At 40.2% G+C, this 16,115-nt stretch overlaps 1 protein-coding gene across 3 annotated transcripts in view; it reads left to right on the top strand.

Moving 5' to 3' along the window:
* The window catches only part of LOC119744858 (Golgi apparatus protein 1-like), a 52,246-nt gene that overhangs the window by 24,383 nt on the left and 11,748 nt on the right, over positions 1–16,115 (top strand). For all 3 annotated transcript variants that reach the window (XM_038221055.1, XM_038221047.1, XM_038221038.1), the window contains 9 exons: positions 2,479–2,702; positions 7,830–7,951; positions 9,505–9,606; positions 10,093–10,234; positions 10,548–10,688; positions 11,365–11,514; positions 12,312–12,425; positions 14,542–14,630; positions 15,818–15,932. In XM_038221055.1, the coding sequence (XP_038076983.1) occupies positions 2,479–2,702; positions 7,830–7,951; positions 9,505–9,606; positions 10,093–10,234; positions 10,548–10,688; positions 11,365–11,514; positions 12,312–12,425; positions 14,542–14,630; positions 15,818–15,932 (1,199 nt within the window). The remainder of the gene's footprint in view (positions 1–2,478; positions 2,703–7,829; positions 7,952–9,504; positions 9,607–10,092; positions 10,235–10,547; positions 10,689–11,364; positions 11,515–12,311; positions 12,426–14,541; positions 14,631–15,817; positions 15,933–16,115) is intronic.

Genomic DNA, 16,115 nt, shown 5'->3' with positions numbered 1-16,115 from the left:
GCCAACAAAAATCTAGCATGCAACACTGGCAGTCCCACAGAGCGCGCGTAATTCCGAACTCGGTGACCTTTCGGACTCGACATTTCCGTTCGAAAAGGTGGATCAAGCATAAGTGGGAACGCGACTTGCGGTTCCATTGCGGTAAGATAACGATCACACCAAAATGCTGGATCTTGATCAACCTTTTCCCTATTCAAGTGGAAACGCAGTGTAAGTCTTACATAAAATCTATCAAAATGATCTCTTCCAGAGCTTAAATATGCAACGCCCAAAAATGCAACGTTGATGGCACATATGGAACACCATGCTTCAGATTTGATTGATAGCGATGTGTGATAAATACCACACGACTATAACATTACTGCACATATTTTGCTTCCATTTACAAACTTTTTATAAACATCTTTCTGCATTGTTACAAACAATTTTTGTTAAGTATTTAATTCATTTTGTTAGCTATTTTTTTTTGAAAATACAAATTTGGTATAGTTATATTTCACTTGAAACTTGGTCAATTTTTAGTGGTCAATTTTCCGGGGACAAAAAGTTCGACCACCAAGTGACATTTAGAAGCTCCTGCCAGAGCTTAAAAACTGCAGGCCAGTTTACGTTTTACATTCTTACACTTGACAAAGTCAAGTCCAAAGTTTTATACTGTACTAGAAAACCAATAAATTAATTCCGTCAGGGTCTGCCTGGCGGGGTTGATGACTTTTTCAGGTAACTTCAGTTTGGGTGTGGCTATTGAGATTACGGTTTATCCTGTCCAAGACACTTGATAATGTTATACCTGAAACGCATTACAAATGCTTCATTGTTATTTGTTTTAAAGCACATGACGTATTTCCACATAATAGGCCATCAGCCTGGGGGTTTTGTCAGTATCAAATCAGGACATAAATGATTATAGTGCGCATGCGCAAGGTATACCACCCCTAGAGTGGTAACAAGCATTTGATGGCCATTTGGAGAAAAAAAGGGTGATAACACCCAAAAAGCTGCCACCACTGCAATGCTATCACATATTTTCCAATTCTGAAGGTGTATGCCTTGCCGAAAATCGCTATGACGATTATTCCCCTCATTTGATACCGGTGGCCAAAATTTTGGACCGAGGCTGATGGCCTATAATATAAGGTCTTTTAATATTCATTCTATGTAACCAGCCTGTTTATTTTGCCTAAACAGCTGTTTATTTTGCTTAAACAGCTGTTTTGGTCATAATCATCAATGTTTATATTTCCATTGGAGTGTGTGAATCACAAACTTGACTTTCATTTCCACAAAAATCTATATTCCAATCGTTTCGATTTCGATTTTTTTTCTTGGGGTGATGATTATGAATTTATGATCCAGGATTCAAACATTGTTTGCTATGTGTGTTGAGTTCTCTGTTCAATACAATTTTTTTCAGGGGGGGGGGGGGTGTTACGTGGCCTGTCAAGGTTCGGGCGTTTATATGTATCTTATTTATGTTATTAATTTATTTATATTCCCCAAAGGATTAAGGCAAATATCATTATGTGATGTGATCAAGCTGAATGAGTCGTTTGTCGGGAACTTTCATTTGGAGATTCAAGCCAAAATAGGGCCACTTCATCACATCACTTCATCACATCTCTTGGTGTTCCAGCTTCCATAATTTTTGAACTAAAGATGGTATCAGCATGCAGTTTCACAGCAGTAATGCCGAGATTCATTTAGTTTGAGCACATTACATATAACATGGCTTGTGTATTATGTTACTGGAGAATTTGGGAAAATGTCTAATTACAAAAAAAAAAAAAATTGCCAACTGTTTTCCTGCTTTCAAGGAAATAGGTCGTAAACACCCTCATGCACATCACACAGACAAACGACACTAACAATTTATTTGCTCAGAAGATTATGATAGGCAGAGCTTACTGTCCAAAACGGTGAAAATCCCACCGTTTTTCTCAACCATACAATTAACTTTTAAAAGAGAATATAGTTTAAACATGTTGCATTTAACTCTTGTTTGTTATGTTTTATCCTCCTGCCTTGTAGTGAGGTTGTTTTTTCCCCCCCTAAAATTTGAGCCCTGGCAATAGGGGAGTGGCGTCTAATGGTTAGGGGTCAGGACTCATGATCAGAGGGTCAGGGGTTCGAATCCAGCTGCTGGTCAAATGTCGTGTCCTTGGGCAAGCCACTTCACCCCTTGCATCTCTCCACCCAGAAGTATACATTGTAAATGGGTACTGGCATTAGCTGGGGAGTAACCTGCGACAGACTAGCATCCTATCCAGGAGGAATAGAAATATTCTCAGTCGTTTCATGCCAAGGAAACCTAAGATAATACCAGTCAGACAGGCCGTATTGGCTCATGATAAACTTCACTTTTTTAACTTACAATGTACATGTACTCATTGTCCCGAAGTACCTGGCAGACGGTGTAGACATGTACACATACATTTAAATTAATTATGTGAATTTTCGCCCCCTTTTGTTTTTGGACAGATGTAAAGCTGAGCGGGGACTGCGTTGCAGAACTGGAGGAGACCCGTAAGAGCCTGATGGAAGACTTCATGGTCAACCCGGAGGTCATCACCCAGTGCAAGAAGGAGATGGCTAACCAATGCTCGGGGCTCCAGCGCGGAGGCAAGACGCTCCACTGTCTGATGAAACTCACCCAGGGCAACCCAAAGGACCCCAAGAAGCTGAGTGACAATTGTGAAACTGCGGTAAGCAGAAATAGTTCAGTCAGTCATTCAGTTTTCTAGTTCGTTTATCAGCTTGGTGCTTTGGTGAGCTTCACCCAGCACCGTCTGTCAAGGAAAGGCATTGAAAGTGACAGTTTGCTTAACTTTTGTCCCCTGTCCATATTTAAGGGGTAGTGCAACACCCGTTTGAGATGGCGACCCAGAGTAGCGCCATTGAACCAAAATTGTGGGCGTGCCTGAGGTTGACCCAAGTACATTTTGCTCCAAAGACAGGCAAACTTAACATATTAATTTCCCATTGAATAGACTCTGAAATATGGAATCACTGCACAGACACAGTCGCTCTAATGTTTCAAACATGTCAAATTTGTTCATGTGCTTATAATTCAAATCTTTGGAATCATTTGGTTCGGCACAAATCTAGAATGTTAGTCTGAAATGGGTAAAATCTTGCTTAATGGCCAACCTGGCAGTGGTGGTGCAACACTCGCGCGCATGTAGTACGCATTCTAAATTTGAGGCGCGCGTGTCATTGGAAAACCCTATTGGTTGACCGTGATGTTACCTTAGAAGATTTTGGGTGTCAGATTTTTTCAATAGCAGGCTCAGACTATAACATGGCCGAACGGCTTTCAGATATTTGGCCTGATGGATCGTGTTCACCCGGAGCATGATTCTTACTGTGACAACTAACATGTGTAGTTGCAATGAGAAGGCTTTAAAGCCAAGATACTCTAGTGGTTGGATTGGGGGGGGATGGGGGGAGGGTTTTTTTTGTTTTGTTTTTTTTTCCAGGAAGTGTCCTAACAAAAAAACAAACAAACAACCCCCCAACCAAAAAAACCTACCCATTGTGTGTATGTGCTACAACAAATACAAAAACATAAAATTTAAATTTGTCAGCATCCTGTACTGTCTCAGAGGGTTTTTTTTTCATTTAATTGGTGTGGCAAAATTGACAGACAATTTTGCAATGCTCTGATGTTTGAAACACGATTTAGGACATATTTGATAAGCAGTAATTATTTATGTTCTATTTTTAGTGATAGATATGCCTATTTTAACCGGAAAAAGAAAGAAAAAATACTCAAGCAGAGAACTAACATTTCCAAGTTGCCGTGCCAATGGCACAGTTGCCATGGCGACCCGGCTGGTCTCACAGGTGGTTGCCGTGGTGCTTTGGCTTTGCAGCTGTCCACGTAATAATGCTAATTGTGTGGTTTGTCCGCACTGGCGCGCAGAAATTAAGCAGATATTGTACATGTTTGCCTTGCCTGTATCTGTGGTGTACAAATTGATGCCTTGAAATACTGGTATTAGTTTCAAAAAAAAATTCACGGTCAAATGCCTTTGCATATTTTCGTCCAGTATTTGAGTGCAGCTGGTGAACGGCTAAAGTTAGCATCAATACAACAGTGGAATATATGTATTTGGCATGGCTATATCTCTTTGAATTTTACTCATATGGAATGAAAAATAAACGAACATTCACGCAGAAAAACATACAAAATTGATTCATGTGCACAGCATTTTTAGGCGAATAAAGCCGTAGAATTTCCGTCTCAAAAATATAGACGAATCAGGATAAGTGATCAGGCCTCATTCAATGGAGAAACCATTGTGCACGCTATTGTACAAACCAACTGCCCCGTGACGGATTATCTGACAATACATGTAGCTAGCACAGTGCTCTGTATTGGAAGCGATAACCCATCATGGTGCATATTTAAGCTCTGGCAAAGAGCTTCTACATTCACTTATTGGTCAGTCAGTCGGTCGGTTTGTCTGTCTGTGTGTCTGTCCCCGAAAATTGACCAAAAATATTTGACCAAAAATTGACCAAATGCCATGCCGTCGTCTTGATGAAAGTTATCGGATAACAGGCTTTGTCTCGATCGATTGGCATGTGCGTCTATTTCGCATACATATCGTCGGTTGCACCACGAACGTATTGCATTTTTTTGTGTTTCGAGAAAAACCGATTAAAAGTTGGTCATTATTTTGTAGGCTCATTCCATATACTCCCTGTGTAAGAATTCAAGCTGTTTCGTTTTTTGCTATTAAATTATAGATTGAAGTTTATTGTATGCAATCCGTGTGCATCTGAGTTGCTTAGTTTTTGAGAAATTTAGTTCCAAAGTTATTCGTCACTTCGTGAAACAGATTTTTATCATGTTTATTGCATGTCATACAACGCGCGTAATAGTGGCCGTGTGCCAGATACGGAGATACCGGTGCGTCGGTTCGTGAAACGCTAAATTCCAATTTTTCATGCCGACGATCCTTTGTGACGTCATAGCACTATGGGAATTAGCATGTAAAGTGGCGTATCGGGATACGCCACTTCGTGGTGCAGCATTTTTCATTTTTTAGAGATACGCCACACAGTCTAATTAGCGTTCTTAGTTAATTAGAACTCCGATCGGAATAAAAATTTTCTGAGAATGAGCACTTTGATGAAATAATAACGTTAATGACAAAAACTAAATTTTGCAAAAAATCGAGATACGCCGGTTTGTGGTGCGACCGACGATATGTACCGGTACATGTGTGTCTGTCCCCGGAAAAATTGACCAAATATGAGCCCCCTAGATTTCCAATAAAATATAACTACCAAAGTTAATTTATAGAAAAAAAAGCAAACAAAAGAAATGAAATATTTGACAAAAATTGTTTGTAACAATACGTAAACTTGTTTATGAAAATTGTGTAAATGGAGGCAACATAATGTGCAGTAATGTAGCGAGCTATTTTTATGGGAATCTTAAGGGGCTTATTTTGGTCAATTTTCAGTGCGTGCCAGAGCCTATTGTGCACTCCTGCTTGTTTCTGGTTCAATAGCAAGCAAAATGCATTATACCCTTGAAGAGGACATCTGTGAGAGTATAGTACAGCGACAGCATGCTCAGATTGAAGTTTCATCATGTTCATTTATGACACTCACTCGACACTGGATGTGTTCTCTTCGTGCTTGATTGTGATATGCATCACTGCCCAGAACAAATGATCACAGTGGCCTTGCTGTTGTTATGCAAACAGGTGAAACTCGACAGTGTACATGTAACGCTGTCAATTGGTTATGAATAATTCATGAGAAGCTTGTACACGTGTCCGTGTTTCTTGGAATAAGATCAATTTTCTTTTCCAATTTGGCGGATTTTTTTTGTCTAGAAATGTCGTTTACACCCTTAAAACCAAACAACATTTCTTTGTCTCATATATGGAGGTTTTATGTAAATAATTGGATTACTGAAATAATCCTTCACAAACATTGTCTGTTTTCCGATGTTTATGGGATGCTTTAAATGAGTATTCATAAATACCTAAGACAGTTTAACAATTCCTATTGGTCGAGAGCCTGTCACGTGGCCGGTCTTACACGATGATAAAGACATGGCTAGCTGGTCTCAAACACTTTTCCAGTGTCACATGAAATTTGGACTTCTAAAAAATCCAGTGCCTCTTACCGTTTTATTGGTTGAACGTTCACAATTTCTCACGTAGGCATGCGCAATTTTATAGTATTTTATAGTCCTAAATTCACAACGCAATGCCTCAGGTGCATTCTGCGCGACATCGCGCAGTACGCGCGACGCGCGCGCCAATCTCCTTATAAGGTAAGGAGTTGTAGAGGGACATTCCATATTAAAGTCAGAGGGGTGTTTCATAAAACGTGCAGTAAAATTGTTGAACAAAATGGTTGGCAACGTCTAGTTTTTTACTTGTTTTGGTTTTTGGACCGAAAAGGTATTAATGAATTTATGATAATTACCCGAGGCGAACACCCATCCAGACTCAAACTGGTCTTAAACAGAGTGTTATAATACCTCCCAAACACACATTTATTTCCTTATTTAATGATATATAATCCCTGAGTCTGGCAATAGTGTTTGTCATACCTCTGTCTTTATACTGTATTTTCATTGGCCCAGGACGATCACCTGACCGGGCGATAAATATGCATGGCACACTCCCGTTGTATATCACATTGTGATATCACATGCATGTAGACTAGTCCCCGCCCCACATTCCAAACCATCATGCGCGGACCGCGTTTAAACCAGACTATACTTGTACTCACTGGTACCCCGCAGTACTTTCACGTTCCACAATATAATGTATAGCAGTGAGGGAGCAGTGCATTTGCAGACGATATTTACTTTAATTTGGCGGCCAGCGAGGAGCGGCATTAAGATTATGTTTACGTTTTGACTGACTCTAGTAACGGTGCCTTGGCCTTCAGAACTTCGGAAATGCAGAGCTGACACAGTTAGTTTTTTCGTATACGATCCTCATCAGCCTCAACATGTCAGCTGAGCCCGGAGGCACAGATTCTCCGCCCCAAAAAAGGTTATTGAGCCGCTCCAAACAACAAATAAAAGATTTAGCTTTTGAACAAGACTCAACGAACACCAAATGTTGTACCGACTACGCAGTCCGCGTTGTACGATAATTCTGCAAAGAAACGGGCAGGGACACTCGTTTCGAGACACTTTTTCAATTTTTTAATTTTTTAATTTTTCAAAGATTCCTTCAGTTTGCCACCCTTAATTTCCCTTAGAAAAACAAGTAAAACACATCGTCAAGACAGAGGCATGACAAAACAGTTGTTGACTGATGTGATGTGGGATATGACGTTTTGAACACCCTCGGGGACGCATAGCACCCTCGGCTTCGCCTCGGGCGCTATGCGTCCCTCGGGTGTTCAAAACGTCATATCCCACATCACATCAGTCAACAACTGTTAAATATATACATGTACATGTTCATGTATTTACAAGGGGGGGGGGGGGGGTTTCACATCAGAAATCTACTATAAATACTAAGTATGAAAATAAACTGAATGGATTTTTGCCCAGTGTTGATTTGATAGATTTGTTTGATATTTGTTGTTTTAATTTATTTTGTTTTATACATGAATGTATTCTTATCCCTCCTTTGTATTTTTCTTTTTTTAAACTTAACTTTTTTCCCTCACATTTTTTAGGTAATTTAATGAAGGAATGGGAAGGTTTAATGAAAGAAATGTACAGTTGTAATGATGCCGTAGTCTCACCATATCTACTATGAGAACAAACGAGAGCCCTAGTCCTAAAGAAAGGAGATAGTGTCTCTCAGTAATTTGAATTATTTGTTGTCTTTTCACAGCTGATGCAGCTGGTGAAGACAGCAGATGCCGGAGCCAACTACCGCATTGACAAGGCGCTGCACAAAGCCTGCAAGCCGGTCCGCGACAAGATATGCAAGGAGGTAGAAGCTGGCGATGCCAAGTGAGTGTTGAAAAACTCAGATGAGTCACACTAATACTCGTTTAAAAAGTTGTGTTCCCCATGCTATTTTCAAGTTTCATCACTAAGGCCAAAAAAAAAAGTCTCCGGTTTCTGGTATGGAGCTTGCCCAAAAAGTGGTGCGGCGACGCGGCTTTTTTTTTTTTTTTTACCTGATTTTTTTGCTTCAAATGTCGGCTGATGACTGCAAATGGTGCCCGACTAAACTTAGTGCAAATATATGGGAGTCCAGAGAGGCCACATAAAGTTTATTCTCGACCATAACCCAATCTAAAAACACGTTAAAATTGTGCAGCAGCAGGATTCCAGTCAAACCAGTGAGTTTGGCGGTTTTGAGACACCATCTTTCATTGAAATTTTTTTTTTTTTATTCATTTTGCCGACGCGCATGGCTACGGCGACGCGCGCGCATACCAGAAACCGGAGACTTTTTTTTTTTGGCCTAAAAAATAAATTTCTTTACTAAATAGGCATTTTTCTAATGCTCACTATATTCTTACTGTGCTGTTCATTTCCGACTGTACGTGGCTCACTCTTGAGTTTTTGACCATAGTAGTTTTAATAAGGCTGTGTTTTGATTGGTTAAGAGATGTCACATGCTCTTTGGGATTGTTGTAGTCATTCATCTGGTGTGTAATAAACCGTCGTTATGGCAACCAGTTATATTTTGGACAAACGCAGGTTTTTATCATGGCTTGTGTAAACAGAAATTTGTAGAACAATTTCAGGCTCAGATATTGAAACTGAAATTGAAACTGAAATTAAAAAATGAAATAAAAATTTGAATCTAAATATCCCCCGCCCCCCAAAAAAAACCCATCTTTTACTAAAAAAACTGAAATCAAAAATGCAAAATATCATTTATTTGTAGGATCTTCATTTGAATTTGGAAACATTTTGGGTTTTTTATAGAAATACAGTTATTTTATTCTGTATAACTTTGTAGTGGTACTAAAATTCAAAAGTACGCAAAAAAAAACATCTTTTACTTAAACGCTGAAATCAAAATGCAAAATATCATTTATTTGTAGGATCTTCATTTGAATTTAGAAACATTTGGGTTTTTTATAGAAATAATGTATTATTTTGGAATCGTAACTCCGTAGTGGTACTAAAATTCCAAAGTACTCATTCGGTGTTTTAAGGGAGAATTTAAAAACTAGAATCAAGGCAGGCCCAACTTCCTTTAAATAAGATTCTAATACAAAGGGCTTCCTTTTAGGACAACTTATAATAGTTCACTTTTCACCGTACCAATACATCATTTCCTTAAGTGTCCCACAAAAAAACCTGATGTGTATTGCATGCGTCATGAATGCGCAGTACAGATACATGTACATACCGGTAGTAATAACTTATTTTTATGTTTCACGCATTACGCACTTTTATGCTCAATGCATGACCGACTTTTAGATTTTCGGCTTTACGAAACAGCTTTGCATTGTGTATCCGCAAACTTCTCCCAAGCTAAACAAACGTTGTTGTTAGAATTTAACAGTTTAAAGTTAATTTCATCGGTGTTTTGCCACCCGTAGAGTTCTGTCCTGCCTGATGGAGCACATCTACGACCCAGAGATGACCAAGGAATGCGAGACAGAGCTGCTCCTACTGCAATACTTTGTCTCCAGAGATTTCAAGTAAGGCATCTTTGTAACAGTATTTTCCAGTATTAATCTTTAAAACTCATTAGGAAGCAACCTTGAATACGGGCGACTCCCAATACAAGTGCGCCACGCAAAGTTTGCAATGACGATTATATTTTTTTTAACTTTACAGCCGACAAAAAACATGGCCGCTTTAAATGAATGTCAGTAGACAACTATTTTGAGCGGAGCATAGCAGTCTGCCACCCCACAAAATACACCAACTTGATGAAAAGAAACCAAAAGAGAAAAAAAAATACTTGAATCATATGCTTACGAAACTACTGACCGACAAACTAACAATTTTAAGTGTCCCGCGATGGCGAATTTGTCGACCGTCTCCCACAATGCACGGCGAAACCTGGCCCGGCAGACGGTGGTGGGAGCGTACTGCTCGGCACCATCAGGGTGCGCAGTCGGTATGATACAAGGTCAGGTCTCCAGCCTAACCCCTCAATTGTCCATTGTGTCCACTCACAGGCTGGATCCACTTCTGTACAAGAACTGCAAGAGGGACGTTCAAGACTTATGCTTCACAGAGGACTTCGAAAATAGCAACCTCCCCGAAGGGGTGGTTTTTGCATGTCTGCACAGACACCTTCATCCGGACGATAGAGAAATGGTAAAATTCATTCACATGTTTTTTTAAACAAAAGTTCGTCACAATTGAAATTGCAAGTTCAACACTTAACAATTGTTGACTGCTGTGATATATGGGATATGAAGTTTTTATCACCCGAGGGGTGCTATGCGCCTGAGAGGGCTAAAAACGAAAGTGGTTGTAACTTACTTTGTTATACATGCCTTTTTATTGACCTGACACGTGGCCGTTCTAGACCAATGAAATTACATTATTCAAGCACACGATATAACAGCATTAGTTATCCCACGAGTGCGAGTGGAACACGGAATAATTTAGTGCGTTCGTGTCACAGACTCTTCAACCAGGCTGCCAGGCGCAGGTCCATCGCCTACTACGGCAGCGAGCCGTCAGCGTCCACCTGAACCCACAGATCGAGGCCAACTGCCGCTCAGACATCGGACAGTACTGTGCAGACAAAACGGGCAAGGGAGAGGTAAGGATTTTATAGTATTCACAATTTCCCCATCTGTCCAGGAATCGATTGTTGTTACTTTTTGGGGGGAATGAAAGTCTTGCGTTAAAAACAGATGAGTTCAAACACCAAGACCAACTGACACCAAGCCCTAATTCATGGAGATGTTTAGCACATTCATGTACCAAGTGCATAATACATTTTCTTAGCAAAAACAGGTGCCAGTCATTGGGTCCCAATTGATGTCTCTTTCATTCATTAATTTGCTCGGCACCTTTTGGGGTCATAATTGCAGACTCCGTGAACTTGGTCACAGGGCATTGAAGGCCTTTTGCCTCTGTCTCTCGTCCAGGAATAATGGGTTGGAGACATGACCTGATATATCACATGTGTGTCTATTGGGATTAGCAAAGTCCCAATTGATTCTAAAATCTGATTGGTTGCGATGACTACACCGTCTAACCTGCAATGCGATTGGCTTTCTCTTCCAGCTCAACGCAGGTGCTTGTGGCGTGCATTTCCTCATTCGGAAGTGCATGGATATTTGAAATACGTTGACCTACACGTCCCAGGTCAATTGGCCAACGACATGCTGGCCAGTCACAGACTCTAACATCCGTGAGAAATTCGGAGGTCTGTCTTCAACCTTGCTAAATTGCTGAGAGCTAATTTTTGTTTCCCTTTTGCCTTTGTTCAGGAGCTGTCGTGCCTTCAAGAACATCATAAGGAACTGAGCGACGATTGCAAGAGCAAGATTGGTGGCTTCACCGAAGAGGAAGCCGAGGACATCAAAATGAACCGCAAACTCATGGCGGCCTGTGCTCCCATGATCAAACAGTTCTGCAAGGTAAAGTCACGTTTTGGTAGTCTCCTAAAACAAAAGCCGTTACGGAATCCATGCAGGAACAGCAGATGACGCTTGTGTCCACATATGTGAGCACCATCGAAATATTCAGTTGATGTTTGAATATTTGATGTATTTGATCATTACCCCTACAGATTTCATAGACTGTTATGGCCAACCACTATTAGAAGCTATTACTAAGGTTACACCATGCCTGATTGGAGGTGCTGTGGTCCAATGTGGGGCGCTGTGGTCCAATGGTTACTGTGTTCGACTCATGTGCCGTGGTGCATGGATTCGAATCCTGACCGTGGGAACATGGTGCTTGTGCTCTTGAGCAAGGCACTTTACCATTATTGCTTCGTCCTCCGGATGGTGCATGGGTTCAAATCCTGACCGTGGGAACATGGTGTTTGTGCTCTTGAGCAAGGCACTTTACCACTATTGATTCGTCCTTCGGATGGGACGTAAAGCCGTAGGTCCCGTGTGTTGTGTAATGCACGTTAAAGAACCCAGTAACACTTATCGCTAAGAGAAGGGGTTTGCAGCGGTGTTACTGGCAATGGCTGCAGTATGCGCCGCAGCATCTTGTAAACCGTTATAAGATGCTACATAATAGGTCTCATATTTCTCATAAACTGTATTTACCTTTCTTTAATAATTGACATAATTTCCAGCGCCTTGAGTACCTAATTGTTGGTAGATACGTGCGCTGTATAAGACTCCATTATTATACACAGGCATTCAATATTTTCGTAGTTGTTTTCATCTTTGTATTTTTGGTGATGCGCTTTTTGCAGGATTTCTTGAGCAAGAAAGTGGACGAGGGTGCAGCCCTTCAGTGCTTGATCGACCACAAGAACGACGACGAAATGAACGAGAAATGCCAGGCTGGCATTGAACACTTTCAGTTGGTGAGCACAAATATCAACGGCGCTATTTGCACAGTCTGTAGCCTACAGCTGATTCCATGAAATAATGCATAACTTACGCCATTCTTAGGATTTACGCAATAATTTTGAAGCTGCGCGATTTCTTTGCAAGGAATTTCACAAGTCTTGGTTTAGCCGCACAGAATTTTCACTAATTTAAACATCTTGGGACAAGAACGATCACAGCTTTTGCATCTTCCAATGTTTTATAGTTTCATATTGGTCACAAAAAAGCCATTGAATCAGCTTCCCCGCCTTTTTTAAAGATAATTTGGTCTTAATTCATTTGGAAGTGGGCATCAACTTTCAAAACTTCCCCACAGGCTTCGCAGCCAAGTCGCAGACTTCGCAGTTGATCATCATCACCCACTTCCCGTATGATCAACTCGTAAACGATCAACGTGTGAACACAGACATATGCACACACAGTTGTGTTTTACTATACGCCTGAGGACAACCTATTGTGTTTCCCTTTGTCCCTGTACTTTAACACTTTCCCATAGACTAAGCACGTAAACGTACGATCGAGGACCGTTTCCAACAAAAGACCCAACGCCCGAGGACTGAAAGGATCTTTTGTTCTCCCTTTGTGTGTCTGTCCTCGGGGGTTATGTAGAACACGTACACTGTCTTGTTCCGAAGTTGTGGGGACAGACACTCGTCTGTACGAGGTATTTGTGGGGACCAAAAACACTGTCTGGACTGAAAATGCTGTGGGGACAGCAGAAAGTCCCCATAACTCGGTCCTAATTTGCCTAACAAGTGAAAAATTCCCCATAACACGGTATAGAACAGGGCACATATATACACTTGCAAGTGTGTAATCGCCTTCAATCGTGGACCCCTATTGTCCCTCTTTTGTTTGTACTCAATCTTTTTAGGAAGACCTCCCAAATGTTTTGAACACGTTCGTCAATTGTGAACCTTCTGGAGTACTGGACCTTATTGTCATCCATTGTTCAACGTCCCCTCTTGAATGCAAAAACAAACCAACCTACACCTTAAGTGCTTTAAAGTATAGCTGTGATCTTTGAGCTATCTGTACAGTTGGTGTAGCAACAGGCATGCAACTTTTCCTCGGATCAGCTAATTTCCTCTTTTTTCACTTCCAATGTGTGCCATTGAAAATAGAAAAACACTGTACAAAGTCTGGGAAAGATTTGAATTTCCCCTTTTTTTGTGACTTCCCAGTTGCACGCCTGTTGCAAATGGAGGCTTTACTTGTAAGCTTTGGCCACTAAGGGTTCATGTGATACCATAGCTTATAGTAACAACGCAAAAAGATCTTTGTTTCACCTTGCTTTAACAAATTAACATGTTTTTCTGCTTCAACATCACGCACATGATGACCGTTTTAGCGGATTTTCGGCTAAATTTGACAGATTTTTTGTTAAAAAACGAGTTTGACAGAAAATTTGACAGAATGGATTTTTTTGGGCAGATTTCTGGCAGAATTCTGCATAAATGGTTATTTGACCAAAAAAAACATAGCAAATTTGAAAAAAAGGTAGATTTGTTTTAAAAAAAAGCTTAAATCTTTTCAAACAAACCCTTGCAAAATTGGACAGGTTGCCTTGTCTATGTGCTGAGGGTTCACTGGGAATCGGATTTCGTCGTGATGCAACCAGTCGTTTTGACTGAAATTAACGCAATTTCATAACACCTTTATATGACTATAGATTGTTTATAATGCAATTCGAACCTTAATTAAGGCAATATTTCAACATCTGCATGTGATTCTAAGTGTTTATAGAGTATTTCGAGTAATTCATGGGAATTTGGCAGATTTTTGATAAATCTGACAGATTTTTGAAGTGCATTTAGCAGAATTTGGCCATGACCTTACGGTCCCCCTGATCACGCATGAGATTTTTTTCTGGACTTAAGTGTAAAATCAGACTTTTTGATTCTGAGAGAAAAAACACTCTCAGTGTAGAAAGAAATGCATCTTTCAGACCTTTCCTCCAATTTTCAGACTTTTTAAGTTGACTTCATCCTTAAACATTACAAGAATAGTTATTGAAAAAAGAAAAAAGATGTAAATAAAAACCGCACTTGATTTCAAGTCCTTTTTCTCCGTCCACTTTTTTTTCTTCAGATCCAGCTACAGGATTACCGCTTCAACTTCAAATTCAAGGAATCGTGTAGGAAGGACGTCATCGCTTTCTGCAAAACTTCCAAGGACAAGTACGCAAAACTGTTCCAAACATTCTTTGGGTGTGATTTTATTTTTGTGCACATACCAATCCAGTGACCGATATACAAACTTTAATCGGAATACACTTACATGTATCCAACGACCACAGTAGGCCTGAAGTATAATGATGTCACGTGTTGTTTTAATGAGCGCTTTCCTATGGGACCCAGATGGGGACAAGAGCCACAAAGCTCCTATACGAAAGCGCACATGTAAACAAAGCATGGCGTCATCATGATTCAAGTCTCTAGAAGTCATTACCGAGGTTACACTAAGCTCGCACAGAGGTGGTACGTGCACACGTAGTTCGCCGTGACAAAAAGTATTCAAATTCACACGTGTGAAACAAAGAACGCATGCGGCCAGATTAGTCTTTCAGCAGTTCAAGCGTTACGGACGTTACAAATCAGACATTTGTTGGTACTTTAAAGGGAATGTACATCATTGTTTTTTGCTGTAATTTTCAGAAATGAACTATTTGAGGGGTTAGTATAATAGATCAAATATTGTTACACTGACATGTTTGAAGTTTTTTGTTCGACAATGCTTGAAAAACCAAGAAAAACAAAAATTGTTCAAGTAGTCTGGTTCCCTGACTCCACTAAAGATAAAATGGATCAATTTCCAGATGCCGGAAAATTGCAAGGTAAGGGAACAAGTCTAGCTGGCCTACACCCGTTCATGAATATGTAACCAATAGCAAACAAAATTTGAACTGAATAAAAAATGGTAAATTTTGAGCAGTAGTTGCAAAATGGTTAGGTTTTTCCAATGGTGGTCGGCCGACCACCGCTGGAAATGTATACAAAAATACCATTTTCTTGAAAATGACTTCACACCAGGTGCCATAATGTTACAGGATACTTTAGACTGTCATTTACCAACATCCTAGTAAGGTATTTCGTAAAAACTTGGTAGTTTTATTTTTCGATGTTTGCAAATGTTGTATATTCTCTTTAAGAGCTCAGTGAATAAGCCTGAAAATGTTTTTGTCAAAGCTTATATACATCATCTAGTAATGGTCAAGGAGATTACCCACTAGGAGTTTTGGATCATTTCTCTGATATCATGGTTAAATTGGCTGTGTCACGGACATTACCTTTTCTTCCATAGCACTGGAATTGGCCCTTTACAAAGCATGAGGTTATTATGTGTTTTTTTTAACATCTCTGTGCAGGAGTTCTATAGTGAATTGTCTGAGCTCCAAAGTCCGGGATGATACGCTGAAGGACAATCCGCAGAACATCAGCGAGGAATGTCGCAAACAGCTCAAGGCTGAACTCCTTCAGAGGGTAAGTCAGGGTAGTCCCATCACTGAGGATTTGTGTTATTATTTGAACAAGCAAAGGAGATGTGGCCCAGCTTGAACTCTTGTATGTGTGTATGTTCTGGTACACCGTGCCCTCTAGAGACGTGTGCACAATAGGGAACAAAAGATTGTATACGTCTCCACAGGAAAATTTCTATAGATGAGT

The sequence above is a fragment of the Patiria miniata genome, unplaced genomic scaffold (genome assembly GCF_015706575.1).
Source record: "Patiria miniata isolate m_02_andy unplaced genomic scaffold, ASM1570657v1 HiC_scaffold_12, whole genome shotgun sequence".
Classification (NCBI taxonomy): Eukaryota; Metazoa; Echinodermata; class Asteroidea; order Valvatida; family Asterinidae; genus Patiria; species Patiria miniata.
Note: the sequence above shows the minus strand (reverse complement) of the source record. Positions and strands in the feature narration are given on the sequence as shown.